The sequence below is a fragment of the Diadema setosum genome, chromosome 2, assembly GCF_964275005.1.
Source record: "Diadema setosum chromosome 2, eeDiaSeto1, whole genome shotgun sequence".
Lineage (NCBI taxonomy): Eukaryota > Metazoa > Echinodermata > Echinoidea > Diadematoida > Diadematidae > Diadema > Diadema setosum.
In genome coordinates, this window is record NC_092686.1 from 15,027,052 (window position 1) to 15,050,616 (window position 23,565).

Here is a 23,565-nt window from a genome sequence, read left to right on the forward strand (position 1 = left end):
AAATAGACCAGTTGGATAGTAGAGGAAATGGACATGGCCTAATTGACAGGCCTATACTTCCAGATGAATGGTGACTAGGCCAAATGGTTATTAGGTGATCTACCCATATTTGTAGGCAAAGTAGGATTGGGCCATGTGGGTTATAAAAAAACAACAACCAGGGATTGACCAGAGTGGGATTAAACCAAGTGGCAATCTACCTGATGAACTGTACACATCTTCCCAGCTCACCAGGACTTAAAGCTGGTTTAGTGACTTTATAGTCTGTTTTATGCAAGCGTACACTTTACAAGTATCTTCCTTTCTGACAGTCAACTGCTCGATCCTTTCCTTGACCCCACCTCTCTTCCTCCATGATCATCTCCTCCTAATTCTCTTTCTCAGTGACTTTACCCTCATAGTTTATTAATGTTCGCCAAGGAGGTTATGTTATTGCCTTGGTTGGTTGGTTAGTTGGTTTGTCTGTGTGCACAATAACCCAAAAAGTTGTGAAGAGATTTGGATGAAACTTACAGGAAAAGTTGATAATGACACAAGGAACAGATAATCAAATTTTGGTGGTGATCCGAGTATTTTTAAAAGGAATTTTTAAAGGGATTTTTGATGTTTTGGCAGGCAGGGTCAATGAACTTGAGAGTTCAAGCTGCTCTGCTCATAAACAGAAGGCTTACTATATTGGGAAACTGGGTGATTTTCAGCATGCATATCAATGAGTGGAAATCACTGATCTCTTTGGAAGAACAAGATCATTGGTGGAAATGAGCTGCTTGGTGGAGGTCTGTGCTCTCAGAGTACCTAAGTTTCTAGTATTTGTAGCGAGACTCTTTTCTGGCTTGTGCTATCTGGTAGACTGGAGGGAGGGAGAGGGGTGTTGGGAAGAAGAATGAATGTATGAGAGATTCAATTATAACACAATGTATTAAATTTATAACTATTACTATGGTTTTTTTACTGGTACTCTGTCAATGTAGTATAAAACTATGTACTGTAGTTTTGATATCATTTTCTTTTATGTATTGCACTGGATTGCAAATTTCTGTATTTTCATACAGACACGAATTATTCTTGAGTCTTCAGTTCAGTGATCTCATGACCGCAAATTTCCAACATCTGTTTAAACGTTGCCGTAGGCAACATCTTTGTCTTATTTCCCTTTGCACTCATCTGACAAGTTTCCTTTGGCTAGGTGCCTCAAGGCAGGCTGCCAGGTTTACATATTTCTGTTTAAAGCCTTTCCTTAACACCCTTAAGATTTGGTATTTCAAAGTTTTGCTCTCATTTCCCATCAGCGCAAAAGATGAAATTTACCTTTTAATAACGTGTTGGAAAAGACTGGATACAGCATAACTGAAGTGCAGTCTTTTCACAGTGTAGTCACTGACAATGGTGTTTGTATACCCCCATTGTCGATATCTTTTTCTTCACTAGCTTGTCATGGTGCAAATTATTCCCACTCCTTTTGTATTGTGATTCATGTGGGTCAAAAAAAAATAGATGCAGGAATTGGAAATGAATGTAAGAGTTTTTATTAGTCAAGAATAGATGGGCATATAAACAATGAATCATTTAAAAATATTTTTTTCGCACATTCTCTCTTTAAGAAGTATGACCCAAACACTGCCAAAGCTTTCCTGGACATGCTGTCAGACATGGCATACCAACACTGGCCCCTGGGGCAAAGATTCGGAAGTTAAAGTTGGCATCAATGCCAATACCCGTTAGCTTCCTGCAGCGTCTGTCCCACTGTCATGAACAAGACTACATCCATATGAAATTGGCAGCTGAGTCTCAACGCAGATACATCATATTTCGCTGGCCTAGAGTGTGATTATTTCATGTTGCAAACCATCAAAGACCATCTATGACTCAGGATCACTTACTGTAGGCACAAAAACATGTAGAAATCATATTGTCAAAACTTATACATCCGTATGTGATATGACTTGATCTAATGGATACACCTTCTAGTGGAAGTGTCTTGTCACTGGCTCCTTCTTTATCACAAAGGCAACACTTTTAAGAACAAGAAACAACTTTGATTTTTCATGCCACATAAGATCTGTGTGAAAGTTTACTTGATGTCAATGCAGTCATAATAATTCTCTTGTTTTGTTTTGTTTGTTTGTTTTTTCATTGTCTCCTGATGATCAGAGCAAATTTTCGGTGAGCTGTCTCTTTGGCAACTTCTCCGTGCCTAGCATGCAGTATTCGATTCTAGCTCGAAGTTTACCGCACAACATAAAGGATACAAACAGGGTTGAGAGCAAAATCACTTTGCCAAGTAAGTAAGCATGCCATGTAACTTTGAGGTACTGGTATTAACAGTGAGAAGAAAATGATACATTAATATACAAATAATGCACATTACACAGAATATGTTAGTAAGCAAATAATCAACGTTGGTGAAGGTGATGGGACAAACTATCACTTCCGAGGCGATCTGGATGTAGCTATCTTTCCGAAGTGCAGCTGAGGAAAGATAGCGTACACATTCAGATCGCCGAGGAAGTGATAGTTTGTCTCATTGCCTGAAACTAAAAGTTGATTATTTGCTTTATATTCCACATCTAGGGTCCTAGAAATTCCCATTTTATTCCACATCTGAAACCGTTTTAGCTGTCTTTAGGTATCATTAGGGCTTAGGCTACTTGTGCGCGTAGATGACAAAGCAATGAAGTTGCTGCGCGCACCGAAGTGAAAGTGCGTTGCACTGTGTACTATCAAGTGACCTAGGTCACATGATAGTCCACAGTGCAACGCACTTTTATTTCGCACGTACTCATCTTGCGTTATGACTGTGTGGACTGTGTGGAGATCAGCGAAACAAAACGGACTATCAACATAGAGTGTAACGAACTTTTCTTCCCAGGTGATGTGATGGGCAAAACAACACTTCATCACGTGATCAGCTCTGGACCAATCCTATTGCAACATTCTTAGTATGTGGAATATAATAAGAATTAATCACTGCTTAAAAGTTAATTGGATAATTGTACTAATGGCCGACAAAGTACTACTGCGCATTATTTGTTTTATGAAAAGGTGATATGATCAAATCCCCCAGCAGTCATTTTCACAAGATTCCCAGGCCATTGCCAAGCTCCAAGTTAACTGAAGTACATGTACAAAACAAATTTTGTTTGTGATGCACAGGCAATGCAGCTGAGCACAGATGAATTTGCTAGTATCGCCCTGTTGAAAAGTAAATTTGGCAAAAATTTGGCAAATCAGGCAAAACTAAAGGCTGTTCACATGACACTTCCTAGCCAATCATTTGATAGGAATCCGTATTACCATGTTACAATGATGTGGTTACATGTAAATGCAAAGTACAGGTATTGAAATGTAACTGATCGTCCATGCTACCTTAAACATTGTCATAACACCTGTATGTGCAGTGTCATTGGTTGAACTATTAGAGGAATTGTCATAGCAGTTGTGGAGACATTTTATTTTCATTAGTACTACTATTAATATTATCACAATGATAAAGATAATAAATAATTATTAACCTTACTGTTATTATATCTTCTTACTATTAAAGTTTGCCAAATTTTTGTGAACTTTTCATGGATTTATAGTTGTATTATTAGGACACTCTAACTTTGAGGTTGTTCAGGAAAAATTTGAATTTCTAAGTGTTGACCTGCTGAATGATGAAGATAGCAAGAAACAAGGAATCAAAAGCATCTGTTTCAGAAAGAAAGAGAGTAATTACACTACAACAAGCAGGTAAAATAAGCAATAGACAATTTTTACAGATATTAAACGTAGGTAAAAGATTTATGACTACCACCTGAGCTAGGAAGGAATTGCCTATCTTTCAGACAGGAAACGGAAGGCCAAGCAAAAGGCTTGTTGCTGCTTTTGATAAGATCAATTTGTGGTGGGAGTACTGTGTAGCTACATTGTATGTCCTTAAAGGACATGTTCACCTTCATAGACATGTGGGTTGAGTGAATGCAACAATATTAGTACACATCAGTGAAAGTTTGAGGAAAGTCGGACAATCCTTTCAAAAGTTATGAATTTTTTAAGTTTCTGCTCACTCAAGGCTGGATGAGAAGACTAATATAGCTTGTGATGTCACATGAGTACAATGATATAAAGAAAGAATAAAGAAAATTCAACATATTCTCACTTTTCTCGCATAACAAAAGAGCACTTGACTTCTCTCTTTCAGAATGCAGGGGGAATAATATTACCCTTAACATACGTCAGTAACAAGTCGAAGAAATGTGCATTAAATTCAAAAAGTAAAGTTTTGTGAAATTCTCTTTTTATTTTCTTTATATGGTTGTGCGCATATGACATCATACACTATAGTAGTCTTCTCATCCAGCAGTGACTACGCAGATACTTTAAAAATTCATAACTTTTGAACGGATTGTCCGATTTTCCCCAAACTTTCACTGATGTGTTCTACTAATATTGCTGCATTCACTCGATCCACATGTGTATGAAGGTGGACTTGTCCTTTAAATTCAAGTGGTTTAATGGTTGGTAGAGTCCTGGGTAATTGTGTACAAGTTGTATGAATTCAATTCTGCACCACCGTGTACACTGTATATTCACCTCAACATTGTCCCTTCTACTAATCCAGATGTCAAAGTCAGTGCTTATACTCTCTCTCTCTCTCATGTTTCTATTCTCTCTTGTAGGTTGTACTGAAAAGGAAACAGTTGCACTTTGTCGTGGTGAGTTGACAGTAGCGTAGGTGCAAGAAGTGCAATGCCATGCCACTTTCAAGTTTGCTTTGGGAAATGAGTAAAGTTTAAACAAACAACTTGGCAGAAGTTTTACCAAAATTCATACGTGAAATGAAAAATTTATAACAGTCTTGCAATGTTTCATGTGATCTTATGAGTGAGTGATAATACACTAGTTGCAACCACATCTATGCAAATGAAATGAGAAGTTATAGTCACACAAGTTTCCTATTAACCCACAACAATTCTTCAACCCTCTTTTTTTATTCAAATATCACAAGTTTCAGATCTGTATTAGTGTTTTCCTTAGGGGAAAAAGATGGAAGACTTGCAGAATTGCATCTTATGGGTAAATGTTCATTAGCTGTGTGTTTTCCCATCCATTGAAAACTACACCTTTCAGGGTTTATGATTCAGTAGGGAATAGTACACTTGTAAAATAAATAATGGCAAGGAACTGTAGATAGAATGACTAGGTATACATACCAATGGTGGATCCAAAAGGGGGGGGGGGGGGGGCACCGGGCATGCGCCCCCTTATTATTTTTTGTTAAAACAAAAGAAATAAAAAGAAAAAAATTGGGGGGGGGGGGAGAGTACACCACCCCTTTAATTTTGTAAAGGCACCTCCCCTTTATGGAATTCCTGGATCAGCCCCTGCATACAACGTGACATAATGATATGCTGGTTTTATATGTCGTCAGTTTCTGTGTGGTTGTGTGTGTGTGTGTGTGTGTGTGTTTGTGTGAAATTCTGGTATGCACAGAAAATGCTGTTTTGAAGGTCCTGAATACATCTAGTTAGGATGTGACTTTATACATTATCATTATCCTATAATCTACAGTGTCCATGGAACACTGGGAGCCAACAAGACGGCCCATGGTCTCCCTGACAGACACACGAACAGTGGCCGTGGCAATGTGGCCCAAAGAGGGCGTTAGCTACCTTGCCGTGCAGTACAAGGTGTACCTCCAGAATAATCACACACATCATCTAATGGGCCCTGAGTACACCAACAATGTGAGTGTGGCAAGGTTCAAATGTTTCAACTACCCCGAAACTTTTTTGTGAGAATAAGATAAAATATGTAGAAAGGGATATCAATTCACCCACAAAAATGATGAGAGTGACGGAACTAATTAATGCAGTGGAATACTGTAAAAGTTAACACTTTTCATGGAATAGAATTTTGTTTTTGTGCACATTTGGCAGAACATGCAGTTGGTGCAAATATTAAAAGGTCTGAATTTTTTTGCTAGTTGAATGAATGTTTAATGGGACACATAATAATTACACAGTGTGGAAATTTGCTTCCAATCTCCACTGTGCCATTACAAGAATCAGAAAGTTGATATTTTGGAGTTATTGAATAAATTTTGAAATACTCTCATCCATGGCATTGTAAACAGCACATTAAATTAATGGCATCAAAGTTTGAGCTTTTACAGTGATAGGGAAGGAAATAGTTAAATGACTCTTAAATTGGGCACATGATATTGTACAGTGTGGAAATTTGCACAAATTCCTCCCTCCACTGTGCCATCACAAGAATAAGAAAGTTGATATTTTGGAGTTATTAAATGAATTTTGAAATACTCTCACCTATGGCATCATAAACAGCATGGAAAATTAATGGCATCAAAGTTTGTACTTTTACAGCAATAGGGAAGAAAATATGTTCTTTAACGGAGAATAAACCCCAAATATATATATATAGTAGACTGAGTGAATGCACTGATGGAGAACACAAAAATCAAACAGTCCGTTCAAATTGTATGAATTTTTGCTGTGATCACTGGATGAGAAGACTACAAGAATATTTTATGTCAGTGCAGGACAAGGATATAGAGAAAATATAAACAAGAATTCTACATATTTCCCGTTTATTTTCAAGCAAAATGAAAGAGAATTTAACTGACCCTCTGCCAGAAAGGCTGGAGAGGGGGATAATGATAATAATAGCAACTGTTCTGTATGGTAATTCATGAACGCATGTACTGTAATTATGTCACAGATACAGTATGTGTAATGAAAATTGTTGAAATTGTAGAAACTAGCTATAGTGAGTATCATATATGCATATATTATGTTTGATTATATAGCTAAAAAAAATGTAAAAATGATGCCATACAGAGGAATAATCAAATAATCAAATTTGAAAAGAGTCAAATAAATCAAATTAAATCAGATCAATATTAATCTGAACATACGTCAATAATAAGTCGAGGGAATATGTACTTTTTATGACATCGCAAACTGTTAGATATATCCATATTTTTATTACAGATTGTCTTATTTTTCCACAAACTTTTCCTATGTCTTCTACTAATATTGATGCATTCACTCAGTCACCATGCATATTTGAGTTTCATTCCCCTTTAAATTAAGATGATAATGGAGATATGTGCCTGTCATGCAACATCTAATCACAACATGATCTTTACTTCATTTCAGACTCATACTGTGGCGAAATTCTATGATGTTCCTGATGGCACTTACTTTGCTTTGGTAATTCACACTGTTCATTTGATTGGATGTACTTTCTTTTAATTTAAGGGGATTTTAGTGTAGATTCAAAACTAGAAATTTCACCATGGTGACTGGTATGTCTCCGCCATAATGCATGATTCTCCCAATAGGTTTAGAGTATGTCTTGACAATGTGAGACGACAGTTTCACATTATTGACCAAAAAAAAATGAAGATTACATGTTTGTCCTAAAATTTGTAGAGTGTACTTTCTTTGAACTCGGTTTCATTTTGATGTGATGGGTGGCTACATTGTATAGGAGAGCTGGTCAAAATATGAGGAAAATTGTGACATTTGAACATGTTCCCTTGACCTTTGACCCCATTGCCAAAATCTTTCCCTCCAGAATCATTGTGCAGCAATACATGTACATACCTAGTTTTATTAACCCGTTGAGGACGGTTTGATTTTGCTACAACAGGCATTTCCCATGGACACCTGCCCGAGTATACTCGGGGACTCGACTCGTCCTCAACGGGTTAAGTGTATGCTACCTATGAGATGATCTCCGAGGTTTAGGGAGAAAAAAGGTTGAATTCTAGCATTTAATAGTAGAATTTTAGCATTTAACCTGACCCTTGACCCCTTAATCCAAAAAGTCCCAAGAGAATCACTGTCACTGTCAGTTTCATGAAACTTAGTAAATAAAGGAACTGTATTGCATGTATTGCTTGGCAATGATTCTCTTCTAAAGTTTTGGGTTACAAGGTCCAAGGTCAAGGTCAAAGGTCAGGTTAAAATTTTAAAAAGACACTTATTACTGGTTAAATTACAATATTTTTTTCATTCAGCTTAATATACCTTACAAATGACCCAATGTATATGCTGAATTGAACTTGGTATACAAGCATTACTGCACAATGATTTTGTAGGAAAAAATTTGGGTCATGGGAGCAAAGATCAACAGAAAATGATGCAGGTACAGTGTATGAGACCTATGCATCTGTCCATACACCTATACTTGTGAAAAAAAAAAATATTTTGTCTACCCAACTTAAGAAATTCTGGGAAAGTTTCTTGATAACTGGCCCTGGTATGCTAATTGAGAAAGAGGTAGGCTGATTAGTATGTTGGCATTTCTTCTTTTTTTTTTTCATTTCTTCTCAGTTGTTGCAATGTCCAAATTAAACCATCGTATTGTCATTCTTTTGTTGTTCTGTCACGTATCAGCCCCAACCAGTACTACTTCACGTTTGAATGTCTATTCTCATGAGGTTATAAATTGCACTGAACATATCCTTTTAGATTTTAAATCTTGGTGGGTACAGCATGTGCTGCTTCCCCTCCCTTCCCCCATTTTTTTTTTTGTTTTTCATATTGACCGATTCTGTGACGCGCTATGTGTATTTTTGGCATGGGCAGCGCCATTACGCGGTGTCTCGGCCGACCCCCCCTCCCACTCCCCCACCCCTTTCCCTACATTAGCACGCGCGCAGAATGAAAAACTGATGCATGGCTGCTTTAGCCAATAGGCGTCTCGTACCGAGTGCGCGAATGCTTGCTTAGTGCGCGAACCTTTGTTACAAGTGCGTGATAAACATGTTGCCTGGGGGGTGGGGGAGAGAAGGGGGGGTCGGCTGGGACACCGCAAAATGAGCTTATGGCTGCGCCCAGTGCCACAAATTGTCTGCTGCCCTCAACGAACCCGAATCGGTCAATAGAGACTTTATGCGTAGGACGCAAGATTTTTATTGAGGCTGCAGTTGTTCATTAGGGTGAGAATATTCCTGACAATGTGTTTCTTTGTCTATCTCTTTTCCACACATTCACATACACTCTTTGACACACTCATACACTCGCAACATTTGTACACACACACATGAACAGATGAAGGTCAGCGAATGTGACGATTGTATGTTATATAAGTCATCGAATACGATCCAGATCCCAGGTGAGATAACCTTCATTTAACCCTATGTTAACTGGGGGATCAATTTGACCCCCTCAACGTAAGACCTAGTCACTCCCATATCATTGCCTACCAGGCGGAGGGGCCTTTAGAAACTTGAGCACTCCAAGAAATGCCCCAAAATTATAGTTACATCATACAAAAGAGCTTTGAAAACTCTGGCCAATCATGTCACAAGCCAAAATTTGACTTTGAGGCGAAATATCATGCTAGGACGACGCTATAGTAAAGAATTACATTGAACGAAAAGTTGTTGCCAGGCTGTTCAATAGCTTCCAAAAGTGCCTAAGACCTTATTCTGGAAAGCTATTATAGCTTTTATAGTGAAGCATTGAATCAAAGAAAAGCTTAAAGTTTCATGATGAGTTCTCTTTCTTAAGGTACAAGTACTTCAACCAGTGAAATTGCATCATCTTATCAGTTTATCATTAGCTTGGATTCTGTAGATCTCTGTCAAATGTGTAAGGTTTGCCATTGGTGGCAGTTCAGATTCTATCACCAAATTTTCTGCCAGTGGATGATTTGGTGACATGCTTTATGCCAAAAGACAAGAGGCCAAATGAAACTGGTTTCATAAAACGCTGTGTTCTGTAATTGCTAGCGGGCACATGGCATATCTTTTTTTTTTCAAAGTATTCTGTGACAGTGTGTCCAAAAATAAAAAGAAGTAGAAGAAAAACCATGTTGGATTGTCCAGGCAGAAATCTACAATCATTGTGGTCCTCCATGACTGTGTTCAAATTTATTGATTTTGGTTATTCGTAGAACCAGGTAAAAGAGCTATTTATTTTGCTTTGAATCCTGTATGAGTGTGTTAGTGGTTACTATGTCAGGCAAGCCTCCAGGAAACTTTCTTTTAGTCAGGAACACTTGTCATGAAGGTATATTGAAAAATTTACCATATTATTTTGTTAAACGGTGCATTAGAACATCTCATGATACTCTATAGTTGGAGAACTCACCTTGAGTGAGAGAACTATAGATCCCTTGTAATTAAGTCTCACAGTTATGAATCTGACCTCAAGTTTGCCCAGGGAGATGAGACTCACCTCCCTGGTTTGTCTAAGTACTCCTTACTTTGTCCATTATGTTCTGGGTTAGTTTTTAAATGGGCAACTCCGAAGTTGTACTGCATATCCTATATTGGATAAAGATGAGGTGGAGCAGGTTAGATTCATCAAATCTGCACAAAATCAGGAAAGAAATAGTACAAATATGTGACTATTTCAGACAAACATCAGCTGTCATCTCCTAAAATGTGTTCCTGTCAATTTTAAGATTCAGTCTCGCATTGAGATGGTTTTGAAAATTCTGCAACAGCACAATAATATTATGAGCACTCAAGGGCTCATTATGGGTAGACCCTCTACAGAGATTTCTCAACAGATAGGATGCCTGTAAGTGAGATGTCCTCATTTGCTATCTCCACCTGTTTATTTCATCGTTTCCCAGAAATTTCCCTGCAAAAAAAAGAGAGCAAAATAAAACAAATGAAGAAACAGCAACCCTATTTGTGTTTGCTGTGTTCTTGCATAACAAAGGTAAGAATTTATTCTGTCATACGATTAGTTTAACATGTGACAATCTCAGAGAGGAACACCGTATCAGAAAATGCTTGTACATTATGCCCTGTTTTCATGTAGTATTAGCTTCCTAGCAATGTCACATTTACATTCATTTTACAAACAATTCTTAACTTTCTTGCATGAAGTTGAAAAAAAAAAGAAGCTATATATATAGTACCAGTGGATATGTCTCAACTCTCTTCTTTTTCTTTGCCTTTTTATCCCCAGCTCTTGAGCCAACTCTTCCAGTACCTACAACTCACACCTCACAAACACCTCGAATTGACATTAGCAAGAAGGATCCTCCAGCATCTGGGTCTGTTCTCATTCTGTACGTGGTTGGCGGATGCCTCGGAGGGATTTTTTTAGTCCTGGTAGTCTCTCTCATGGCCTGCAGTAGTAAATTTCATACTACATGCTGTAGCAGCGTGCAAGGCAAGAGTAAAACCGCAGCGATCGATCCTTCAACCAGATCAATCATCCAGAGCAACAACGGGCGCTATGGTAAGTGGCAGACTGGTGCGGATGGCTGCATCGGCGCATCAAGTTCTTAATCTAATGTCAGTCTTCACATGTTTTTCGGTATTACAAAGACACTCAAAGAGAAGATTGAGTAAGTGGGCGAGAATTCGCAATAATAAAGGCTCAAGTGGGATGTTGTGATCATTCATTGTCCGGTATCCATTAAACTGGAGAAATTTACACTGGATTTTTCATTAAAATAAAAATTGAATGTGAGGATCATATCAATCACAATTTCATCATCAATTCTTCTGGAGTGATTTGTAAATTGCTTTGTATATTCTTTTTTATGCCTCCGCCACGAAGTGGTGCCGGAGGCATTATGTTTTCGGGTTGTCCGTCCGTCCGTCCGTCCGTCCTTCCGTCCGTCCGTCCGTCCGTCCGTCCGTCTGTCCGTCCGTCCTTCCGTCCGTCCGTAATGAATTTTGTGGACAAGGTAACTATCGAAACCTGTTGAGGTATCCTAATGAAACTTGGCATGTATGTGTATTAGGGGGTGAAGTTGTGCCTATCAACTTTTGGGTGCACATGCTCAAGGTCAAAGGTCAAAAGGTCAAGGTCAAATACATAAAATTTCACTATTTCCACCATATCTATTGAATGCCTGAAGATATTTTCTTGAAACTTGGTGTATACATGTATTACCCAATTAAGATTCTCTGGTGAAAGTTTGGGTCATGAGGTCAAAGGTCAAAGGTCAAAAGGTCAGGATCAAATGCATAAAATTTCACTATTTCCACCATATCTATTGAATGCCTGAAGATATTTTCTTCAAACTTAGTGTATACATGTATTACCCAATTAAGATTCTCTGGTGAAAGTTTGGGTCATGAGGTCAAAGGTCAAAAGGTCAGGGTCAAATACATAAAATTTCACTATTTCCACCATATCTATTGAATGCCTGAAGATATTTTCTTGGAACTTAGTGTATACATGTATTACCCAATTAAGATTCTCTGGTGAAAGTTTGGGTCATGAGGTCAAAGGTCAAAGGTCAAAAGGTCAAGTAGAAATATTAAAACTTCTTTTTTTTCTCTGTACCTTGGAAAATTGTTCAAGGTACATGTATCTTCATGGAACGTATAGTATATACATGTACTGACTGATTATCTAGAGAATGTAGGGTTCATGGGGTCAAAGGTCAGGGGTCAAAGGTCAAGTGCAAGACTTCAAAATTTTACTATTACCCTCATATTTATGCAATGCCAGCAGGGTTATTTTTTTACACTTGGTGTATGCATGTGTAACCTAATAGAAATTCTCTGGAAAGTTTTTTTTTTCTCTTTTTGCCTCAAAGGTCAAAAGGTCAAAGATCAATTGAAAGTGCTGAACTAACTTTTTCCTCAATATCTCGGAAGTGGCTCAAGTTACCTTGAAACTTAGTACATATTATGCATGTTCTACCTGAAAGTAATTATCTCATGAATTTTAGGGTCAAGGGCCAGATGAAAATGGTAACAATTTACTATTCAATTCAGAAATTGCACTTTTTCTCCACACCTGTTCCTTGAAAATTACTCAATGCCTAAATGTATGAATGGTTCAAAGTCAAGTTAAAGTCCTTAAATCCCTAGATACATGCTCTCCTATTCATCCAATTAAACCTACGTCAAGGAAGGTGAACATTCAACACATTTGTGACAAACTTGTCATTCCAATATTTTGCCAATTTTGTGAAAATGTAATCACACAGTGTCCACATGTACTATCTAGACCTATTGGGAAAATCATGCATTATGGCGGAGGCATACCAGTCGCCATAGCGACATTTCTAGTTTTTTAATGATTGATAGTATAGTATATACAGTGTAAGTATGCATATATATAATATATGTATTTTCTTGTGTGTCCATGCTTGAATTTTCTTCATGGTCATCTTTGACAATAACATTTTAGAAGAACCCTAACTTGCTGATTGTGACTGCCAACATTCGGCAAGCATCAAAAACTGTGCACACAACTATTACAGTTACTTGTTCATGTCCAATATTTTCCCATTTTGTGTGTGTTACAGAGCGAACAAGCGACACGGATACTATTTATAGGCATTCCAACGGTCACTATGACTACTATCTGGACTCGGCAATGGACAACCCATCCATGATCCCCCATACAGTACACGAAGACTTGAAGCAAACTAACGGGCATCTGCTCCGAGAGAGCAATCGCTACGCTGAGATGATTGGCCAGGGCAAGGGAGACAGCATCAGTACCACGGTTCTGGATATCCAGTCCACCGTCACCGTGCCATCCTCCGTCCAGATAGACTCGGGTTTTAGGTCCTACTCGGACATTGCGGAAGAGGATGGAGAAAGGGTGCTGTCATTAGCCCTGACCGACGTTGGTGAGAGTGTATAGCGCGTTCGCTGGGGACCATCACAAGCATCGGAGTAGAATCGAAGACGCTGTGATGCTGTCCCATTTGTGCAGTTGAGTGGCTTTTATCACGCATCAGTCTTCCAAATGGACGTCCTGGCCGAGTTCGATTCCTTCCAAGCTCTTAACGTCCTTGGAGAAAGCTGTATTTACCCAAGATGTCCCCCTCCTCCCAGGTGTATTCATGGGTAGAGCTGGGTAAATAAGCAGGGCCCTCTGGAAAAACAGTGTTTACATTGAAGAGGCTGGCCTGGGAAAATAAGACCATATTATCAAAAAGCTGTGAGTTTTGTGAGAGAAGTGATAACTGCTCTTCTGATGCATCATCCTGTTTGTTGGTCCTGTTTCTTGATAAGGCGTGGTCTGATGATACTGTTGTGAAAAGGACTTGGGACTGGATGATATACCAGGGTCAGGAACCTCCTCCTCTCCTGTGAAATCCCATCAGAAGAGTTCAGCTCTCTGGGAATTCCAGAGTTAAAAAGTGATTAAATTTTGAAGATATCGTTCAGGTTTATTCTAAACTTAGGCTCAATGTTCTTTGCTAAGCCTCATGTTATAGATCAGTTACCATGGGGATAATGTGGAGTGGAACAGCTGCCCCAGCTCACATATATTTGAAAATCCCTGTAACAAACTGTGTACAGCTTTATCACTGAATTCTGTGCAAGTACACACACAACTGAGAAATCTTGACTGGCGTCGACTTTGACTGATGAGTGTACGCTGTGATACACATATTCGCTGACTGTGGTGCTATTATGTGGTTTTCAAATGTACTCCAGTGTTCAGCGAATGAATCGGGCCACCCATGAATCCCCCACGCTACCAGGCCTTTAACACATTCTGAGCCAATGAGTAAAATGTGTACAAATTTCACAAACAAACCTAAAGACAGGTAATGAATACGGTGTGCAGAGGGTTAACAGGCTGAAAGGATAGTAATTGACTGATATTGTGTGGTCTTTCTCCAGACTGTGTGTCCAAAGAACTTTCAACACAAGTATGGATGTATGGAATCGGCAGTTCGGATCTCTACACTTTTTTCTCACTTCCTACATGTGCACGTAGCCTGTGATATAGCGTTTCAATTAATCATGAAATTGAAGAGATACATGTATGGGTCCTGTTGCAAAAAAAACTATGATAACTTTACAATTAATGGTAACTCTGCAATCAGTGGTACCTATCGTAGCATGATTCCAGAACCAAACAAAGCCACAAAATCACTGACGGTTATCATGGATTGAAGAGTTAACATGTAGTGTATAAAGTTTCTGTAGTTTTATGTACTGGTAATTGGGCCCAAGTTTCATTTATGAAGTTGGGATTCCCCAAAGTTTGATGGGGCATTCATGAAAGCAGATTGAGAGAGAATATTGAGAGTGAGTGTTGTGAAGGGAAGCAGTTGGCAATGTGGTTTATTATCTCGCCTGCATAGCGAAAGTGAGACATAGGCATCAGTTTTCTGTCATCGGATGGCAGCATCAACAATTTGGTGTACTCTCTCTAAGTTCCCACAGCTTTGAGCTACGACCACGAAACTCACACCACAGGTACATAATGCAGAAATGCCAGTCAATATCAGATAAGTGCAAAGTCTCAAGTCTGACTAGTTCAAAGGCCCAATGGTCAATGAACTTTACCTGATAAGCACTTTACATAATAGTATTGTGGTGTACTCTCAGTACCTTTCTACAGCTTTGAGCTGTGACCTCCAAATTCACACAACAGGTACATCACATAGAGATGCTAGTCAAGTTCGAATATTGGTGAATTTTGACATGGTCAAAAGTCAAAATGTCAGTGAACTTACCTTTAAAACACTATGATCACAAATTGCGATATGCAGGCAAGATGTCGCTTGGCGTTTGCCTTGTTTGTACATATGTACAAACTTTTATCAACAGGCACATACCTTATTTGTTTTTAAATTGTATATAAGGTGTGTAAAGTCGAAATTATATGCTCAAAAGTCATACTGCTTCTTTGTTTATAATTCTCCCATTATATATGTATGTATATATTGTATATATATATATATATATATATATATATATATATATATATATATATATATATATATATATGAATTCCTCACCAGGCTGGCAGAATATTGATATTCTAATAAATATTCATCAAATTAAATCTAGTTCAAGAAAAGTGAACACTCAGCACATTATAACATGTCATTTTAGTATTTTGACAATGAGATGAAACTCATCACACATTGTCAAGACGTACAAGTGTACTATAGACCTATTAGGAGAATTATACATTATGGCGGAGGCATACCAGTCGCCAGAGCGACATTTCTAGTTCTTTGTATAAACAATAACAAGAGGCCTGAAAAAGTTGTAAACTTCCTCTTTAATATTCTGAAATATGGCATAGAGTGATGAGAGGATTTGTTGGATTCTACTTTTTTGTCTTTGTGTGTGTGTATGTGTGTTTGAATTTTTTTTGTTAGTTTGTTTTTCTGGAGAGCAATATCAGAATAGGTGTCCAAGCATGGTAATATTATACAGTATAGCGGACAACATACCCAGATAGCAACAAATAAAATAATCATGTAACACCTGGTTTACTCATGATGTGTGTTCTGATTTTATTGTACAATGTTGCCGGGCCACGGGTTAATGTGGTACATTGTACATTTGCACAAAAGCTTGCAAAGTGCATGATGCGCAAACTCTTGCTGCAAGTGTGTGATAATTTTAGTATGTTTGCAGTGCCTATTACAATGTACCAGTAAATGCAGTTGTTATTTGATATCAAACGTCCCGCCAGTAAAAACTGATGCACTGTGTGGACCAGTGAGAATGCAGAATTTTCTCCACCTTTTTTGGTAATTTTTCTTGAACGAAGAGATTAAATACTACTTTATGCAAAAGGGGGTGGCTCAAATTTCCCTATTTACATGAAGTTGGCAGTGCAGCTGATTCAGTCAAAGATCATTGTTAATCTTGCCATTTTGTGCCCTGTTTTTATCCAATATTTCTCAGCCCTTCTGCTCAATTGGTAGCATATATGTATTAGCACCATGTTTTTTTCACCCCACTATCTTTACTTGTAAACCGTTTTTGAGTGATGTTTTTGTGATAGTTAATTCTGCATCTTAGAAGCAAAGACTGAAAGTACTACATTTTCTTTGTGGTGTTGTTATTGAAGAATCACTGATTTAGGTGCTTTATACTTGTTTGCTAGCACTAGTCCAAGTGTAGCAAAACTGCTGCTTTTCTTCTGTAGCCAAGGATGAGGTTTACTGGTACTCCCCCGTGAGGGATGATGTTACAATTAGGATGGATGTCATGAATATTGGAAAAAAAAAAAAGAGAGTTCATTAGATGGAATTTGACACTTAGATTTTCTGTGGACAGTGATACATGTATCAGTTACAGGCACATAATTAAACAGGTCGGGTGAGGTGATGATTTTATGACCTCTTAATTAAAGTCCCTCCTTGCCAGTGTGCAAGTATTCGCTGAATAAATCATAATGAGTCCAGCCCAGCAACAAAACGGTTGAAGTTACTCATAATCACGCCACAGCATTTTGTCCTGCTGATGATTTATGCTGGTGAAGTGTGCTAAAATGAATGGGTATCGTTGCTGTGCTTATTGTTACCTCATTCGTGTATTGTAAAAGTAAAAGGAAAAACAGTTTTGTATTGAAGTTGTGTTTGTAAGTTGTATGCAAGAGTACGCATATTGTTAAAATTGCTTTATGTCGAACGGAGCAGCTGGCTGAATGTGAAACAATTGTAAAATACAGTTGTCGCAGATGGTTGTATAATTCATCTTGACTTTTCTCATATGTTTGTTTGTTTGTTTTTTGTGTGATTGTTTTGTGATTTTTCATGTGTTAGGTACATACAGTAAATACATTGTGAGGTGAAATAAGATATTGTGTGCTTATTGACAGGCCCCATGAACTGAGCTCTCAAGTGTACACTGTATTTGTGACATTATGTACTACACATTCCTATCATTCCTATGCTGAGAGAAATATTCCTGGTATTTGCTGTCAATTTGCAGTCAATTGTTTTGTTTTGTGTTCACTATTAGGAAGAAGTACTCTGCCATATTGCAATACCTGTACACAGACCATATGCATCATACGGCCCATTACAGACTGTTGCAGAATATTTCAGCATTGATTGGTCTGTTAAAAACGGGCAATGCTCCATTTTCAGTGTCCATATCTTCATTGTGAGCAAACATGGAAATGGTAATTTCATCATCTATCAATAGCAAGACAACCAGGTGTATCGTAGCATTAAGGTCATGGATTTGAAAACGTGTATACAAATGTACATGATTGCATGGCAAAACTATCTATGAAAGAGAAAATACAATGAAGGGATGTATATGTAGGGAAGTGTTACACTTTGCAGCAATTTGTTCCACTGAAAATTTTGATGATGGCAACTCAAGGTGTAAATTTCAATGTCAACAATGAATTGTCTGCGGCAAAAAAAAAAAGAAAAGAAAAAAAGAAGAAGAGGTAAAGTCCAACAACGACAGAAACTTATTTGCGTGAAAAGTCTCATATTACATAGATTGCTAGGGCAGGTGCTAATGGAATGCAGCTGGTATGTTTTGTTTTCTGAAAAAGCAAATATGTGACAATTTTCTTTCTTCTTGCTTTCCTAATGTCTTTTTTTTTCTATTTTTCTTCATTTTTATGAATTCAGTTCTTCACTATGTGGGACATTGAATTGGTAGGTTAACATCCTTCATGGAACAATAAAGAAAAAGCATTTATCAGTACTATTCCTGATGTTAACTGCTACTTCAGTGATAATTGTGTACATAGAGAATATTTTGTGATAAAGAATAGAATTAATTTTGAAGCATCTTGGTCACGATGATATTTATTTTTTGAAAGGAATTCCACAGACTAGCTGTTATTTGATATTTGACGAATTGCAAAAACTTTATACAAAATTATGCAATGGAGAACTTGTCCAAAATGTTAGCAAACAAAAACATCATGGACACAAAAGCTTCATATATTATGCTGATTACATGCACTGTCAAACTTGACTAATACCAAACTCTGTGACATTATCATTCCATGTTCCCTGAAAGCAAAAGCTTCAGTTTGTCAGTGGCATTCCTGAAATGTTTGTTTCCAGTTATGTTCGCTGTAGATAAATTCTTGTAAATAAATACTAGGAATACTTGCAATCAGACTTCCCTCCATGATCTATAACCTGTTTTATACTGAAAAATTGACATTGTCACATGGAAGATGGAAGGGAGATCCATTTTCCTGTCCCCATGCTTTGTACACTATGCAAGAGTCTAAAATAAAAATGTAAAAAAAATTGGAAATTCTCATATATATTCTCACACATATTTTTGTTTGTGTCATGCTTAATTTATTGATTATGTTATCAGTTACAGGCAACTTCCATTGTAATGAAGTCCTTTGGAATGGCAGTTTTCTTTTGCTATATTAAAATTTTGTTATATCCTAATAAATAAAGTATATAAAGATTTATAGATTTAATTTGGAGACCTTAATTTTTACTTTGTTTTAACCAAATTTCATTATAACTGTTCATCAAAACGGGATTGCATTGTACAATTGCATTCATCTGTATCTGTTCAGATACTTGCCATTCACAAAAGCCAATCTTTCTTTTTATGCCAGTTTGATAATCGTATTGCAATTGTTACCTTTATAAAAGATACTGTACGCAAATGCAAAGAGCTTTTTATTTTTTGTTTATTACATGTTGGCTTCAAAACAGCCATCTTTGCTCAGTCTTGCCAATTTCTCTAAACTTTACAGATAAGTAATACAACATCTTCCTTCTAGATATTTTTCATTAAAGTGTGGTTATTTCTGGTACCAGGTTATTGATTTTGAAGATAACCATTTTTGAGATTTGACAAGCCCGAAATGGAGGCATTTATCCAAGGCACTCTGGCAGAAGTCGATGCCAATCGAGGTTAGGGAAGTAGCACTAAAAACCAACCTCCAAAATGAAGCAGAGTTTGAAAATTGGAACAATGCTTCAATATGAAGAAGACCACAATCTGGTTGGAGTGTAGCCATTCTGATATTAAGTAAACTCTGCTTAACTCAAGTATCAAATTACTTCTGAAATCTAAATATACATACAGTGCATATATACAAGGTATGTATACGTATGTATAAATCAAAATATGAAAGTTCTGCGTCGGTGTGTAATAAATAGATATCAAGAGTAAAAACAGTTGTATAAACACCGCAGGAGCCAAAAATTGGACTGACGTACCGGTCAAAGACCGTTATCAAAGTTTTTGTCAAAGGCTTTGATAAAGGTCTTTGACCGAAACGTCAGTCCAATTTTTTGGCTCCTGCGGTGTTTATACAACTGTTTTTACTCTTGATATCTGTGTGTGTATATATATAATTATAAGTCTCCTAAAAGTTAAAAAAAAAACGTGGACGATAGAAATACATTGTAGTCATTTGTATTGATAAGACAAATGTCTTACAGTTGTCGTAGACTGTTTAAGCCGTTTAGATATTACTGGTGTTGCGCAATGAGGTGAAGTTATGTACAAATATATCCCAGGACATTAAACATCCCTTTTATTATTTTCATACAAATGCACATGCACACAGAATTATCGAAGTGAAAAAACTCAATCACTTTAATTGCGTCCTGTACTTCCAAAACTAGTGTCTGACGAGTGTGAACGCGTGAGGTAATCCACGAAGCTTTAAGTTGGCATGATGCGAAGAGTAAACTCAGACGAACCGACTGGTGGAGGGTTCGTCTGAATCTGCAATAAAATCAAGAAAGTTATGGCATTTTAAAATTTCACAATGTCATGTTTTTACCAAACAGTGATTGGAAACGATCACATACGCAAACTAGAGGAGGCGATGATGACGGCTACATGCAGTTCGTTATTCCGAAGACTCGTTATTCCGAAGATTCGTTAATCCGAAAATGAAATGTTTCATTATTCCAAAGGTTCATAATTCCGTATTATAGGTTGGGTAATCTCAAAATGATATAAGGCTTGTAATTCCGAAGGTACATTAGTATGCACTTTCTTTTCTTTTTTCGGATAAATGAACCTTATTTCATTTTTGAACCAAGCCTCAGGAATAACGAATCTTTCTTCATTTTCGGATCAATGAATCTCCGAAATAACGAACTTTATTTCATTATTGGAACTACGAACCCTCAAAATAACGATCCTTCGGAATGGAATTTGTGTTTTTCGGAACAGTATAATGACACTCATTTCATTTTCGGATTAACGAACTTTCGGAATAACGAATATCACCCGATGATGACATCAGCCATTACCTCACAACTCTTCATCGCCAGCATCGGTATATACACTATCCCCAACAAATTCATGTTTTGGTCAAACAGCAACTTCATCATTGCAACGTTAACCAATGGGCAGCATTTTTTTTTTTAAAACCAATCAACCAGTCGTGTAAAAATGAAATTTAGTGAAGATTTATGTATGCACAGGACAACGGGAGCCTATTAACGAGGTGATTACATGTATTGAACATAACCTCCTCCATCAGTTTGCGTATAATTATATCGTTGCCCCTAATGACGCGGCTTCATGAAAACATCTAATCTATGAAACTTTGAAAATGTCACAACTTTCTCTGCGTCTGGTTTTCCTCTTTTTACAAAGCCTATACATTCACATCGTATGGAATTGCACCATGAGAAGTCATTTATACAATAACGTATAAGGTTGAATGCGGGGTCGAACGATCTGAATAGGCCTGTAGACTGTATAGGATACCGTTTGTTTGTGGTTGTTTTTTATGCCTCCGCCACAAGGTGGTGCCGGAGGCATTATGTTTTCGGGTTGTCCGTCTGTCCGTCCTTCCGTCCGTCCGTCCGTAATGAATTTTGTGGACAAGGTAACTATCGAAACCTGTTGAGGTATCCTAATGAAACTTGGCATGTATGTGTATTAGGGGGTGAAGTTGTGCCTATCAACTTTTGGGTGCACATGCTCAAGGTCAAAGGTCAAAAGGTCAAGGTCAAATACATAAAATTTCACTACTTCCATCATATCTATTGAATGCCTGAAGATATTTTCTTGAAACTTAGTGTATACATGTATTACCCAATTAAGATTCTCTGGTGAAGGTTTGGGTCATGAGGTCAAAGGTCAAAGGTCAAAAGGTCAGGGTCAAATACATAAAATTTCACTATTTCCACCATATATCTATTGAATGCCTGAAGATATTTTCTTGACACTTAGTGTATACATGTATTACCCAATTAAGATTCTCTGGTGAAAGTTTGGGTCATGAGGTCAAAGGTCAAAAGGTCAAGTAAAAATATTAAAACTTCTTTTTTTTTCTCCGTACCTTGGAAAATTGTTCAAGGTATCTTCATGGAACATAGTATATACATGTACTGACTGGAAGTGATTATCTAGAGAATGTAGGGTTCATGGGGTCAAAGGCCAGGGGTCAAAGGTCAAGTGCAAGACTTCAAAATTTTACTATTACCCTCATATTTATGCAATGCCAGCAGGTTATTTTTTGACACTTGGTGTATGCGTGTGTAACCTAATAGAAATTTCTCTTTTTGCCTCAAAGGTCAAAAGGTCAAAGATCAAGTGAAAGTGCTGAACTAACTTTTTCCTCCATATCTCGGAAGTGACTCAAGTTACCTGGAAACTTAGTACATATTATGCATGTTCTACCTGAAAGTAATTATCTTATGAATTTTAGGGTCAAGGGCCAGATGAAAATGGTAACAATTTACTATTCAATTCAGAAATTGCACTTTTTCTCCACACCTGTACCTTGAAAATTACTCAATGCCTAAATGTATGAATGGGTCAAAGTCAAGTTAAAGTCCTTAAATCCCTAGATACATGCTCTCCTATTCATCCAATTAAACCTACGTCAAGGAAGGTGAACATTCAACACATTTGTGACAAACTTGTCATTCCAATATTTTGCCAATTTTGTGAAAGTGTAATCACACAGTGTCCACATGTACTATCTAGACCTATTGGGAAAATCATGCATTATGGTAGACAGAAAGATCCGTCTGTCCGGAGGACTCTTTTATATTTTGCCATTGACGCTGTCCTCCTGTATACGGAGGGGATCCGTGAAGCCAGACGTAGTCTCCGCGGAACATTCCCCGACGGACAGATACAGACCGATCTTTCGGTCAAGCATTATGGCGGAGGCATACCAGTCGCCAAAGCGACATTTCTAGTTTTTTGTTTTTTTTTTTTCTCTCCTTCCTTTCAACCAATTATTACTGACTAGAGTGTCTGGTGGGGCACTGTGGCAACATTATAGTGGATATGGCATTTGACCGTTCAATCAGGGATCCCGAGTTCGAATCCCATCAAGTGCCTGTATAGGCCTACACCCGTGGACAAGATGTATTTACCCGCCACGTCCCTCTAGCAGTCTAGTGGACCCGGGTGTATAATGGTACCTGGTAACAACGCAAGGAGGGTCCTTAATTGCAGGGCCCTCTGGTGAAGCAGCGGATCCGCGGAACGCAAGAGAGGCTTCATTGAATAAAGAACACCATATTGTAACAGGATATATTGTACTCATAAACGAAACTTGGTGCAACGCCTGACTAAAAATAAGCATCTAAACAGCAGGCTGAAGCTGATCCCACTCGATATAACATGCGACTGAATAATATAAATACTCGAGTGGTACAGACATTCAAGATCCGTGTATAGGATTTCCGCGTTCGGTCAATAAAATCTTATCAGATTACTTAACATCCTTGATCGCTGTGTGCTACGTGACATAAAATCCATATACCCTTGAGCTTTAATCGCCGTTATATTAAAGGGTGGGCACAGTTCTGGTCGAGGTGAGGATTTAGCTTTTAACGTTTTACGAGATATTCAGAAACCACTCTATGAGATGTCAAAGAGCATGCAGTTCTAAGGGGTATCAAAAGTTTATTCGATGA

At 37.7% G+C, this 23,565-nt stretch overlaps 1 protein-coding gene across 1 annotated transcript in view; it reads left to right on the plus strand.

The window, feature by feature from the left end:
- LOC140240116 (uncharacterized) overlaps positions 1-14,928 on the plus strand; it is a 37,945-nt gene extending 23,017 nt beyond the window's left edge. The window contains exons 5-11 of the mRNA XM_072319929.1: positions 2,152-2,281; positions 4,662-4,697; positions 5,554-5,729; positions 7,164-7,217; positions 9,066-9,129; positions 10,941-11,216; positions 13,249-14,928. Of these exons, the coding sequence (XP_072176030.1) occupies positions 2,152-2,281; positions 4,662-4,697; positions 5,554-5,729; positions 7,164-7,217; positions 9,066-9,129; positions 10,941-11,216; positions 13,249-13,592 (1,080 nt within the window). The 3' untranslated portion in view covers positions 13,593-14,928. The remainder of the gene's footprint in view (positions 1-2,151; positions 2,282-4,661; positions 4,698-5,553; positions 5,730-7,163; positions 7,218-9,065; positions 9,130-10,940; positions 11,217-13,248) is intronic.
- Positions 14,929-23,565: the final 8,637 nt, after the last annotated feature.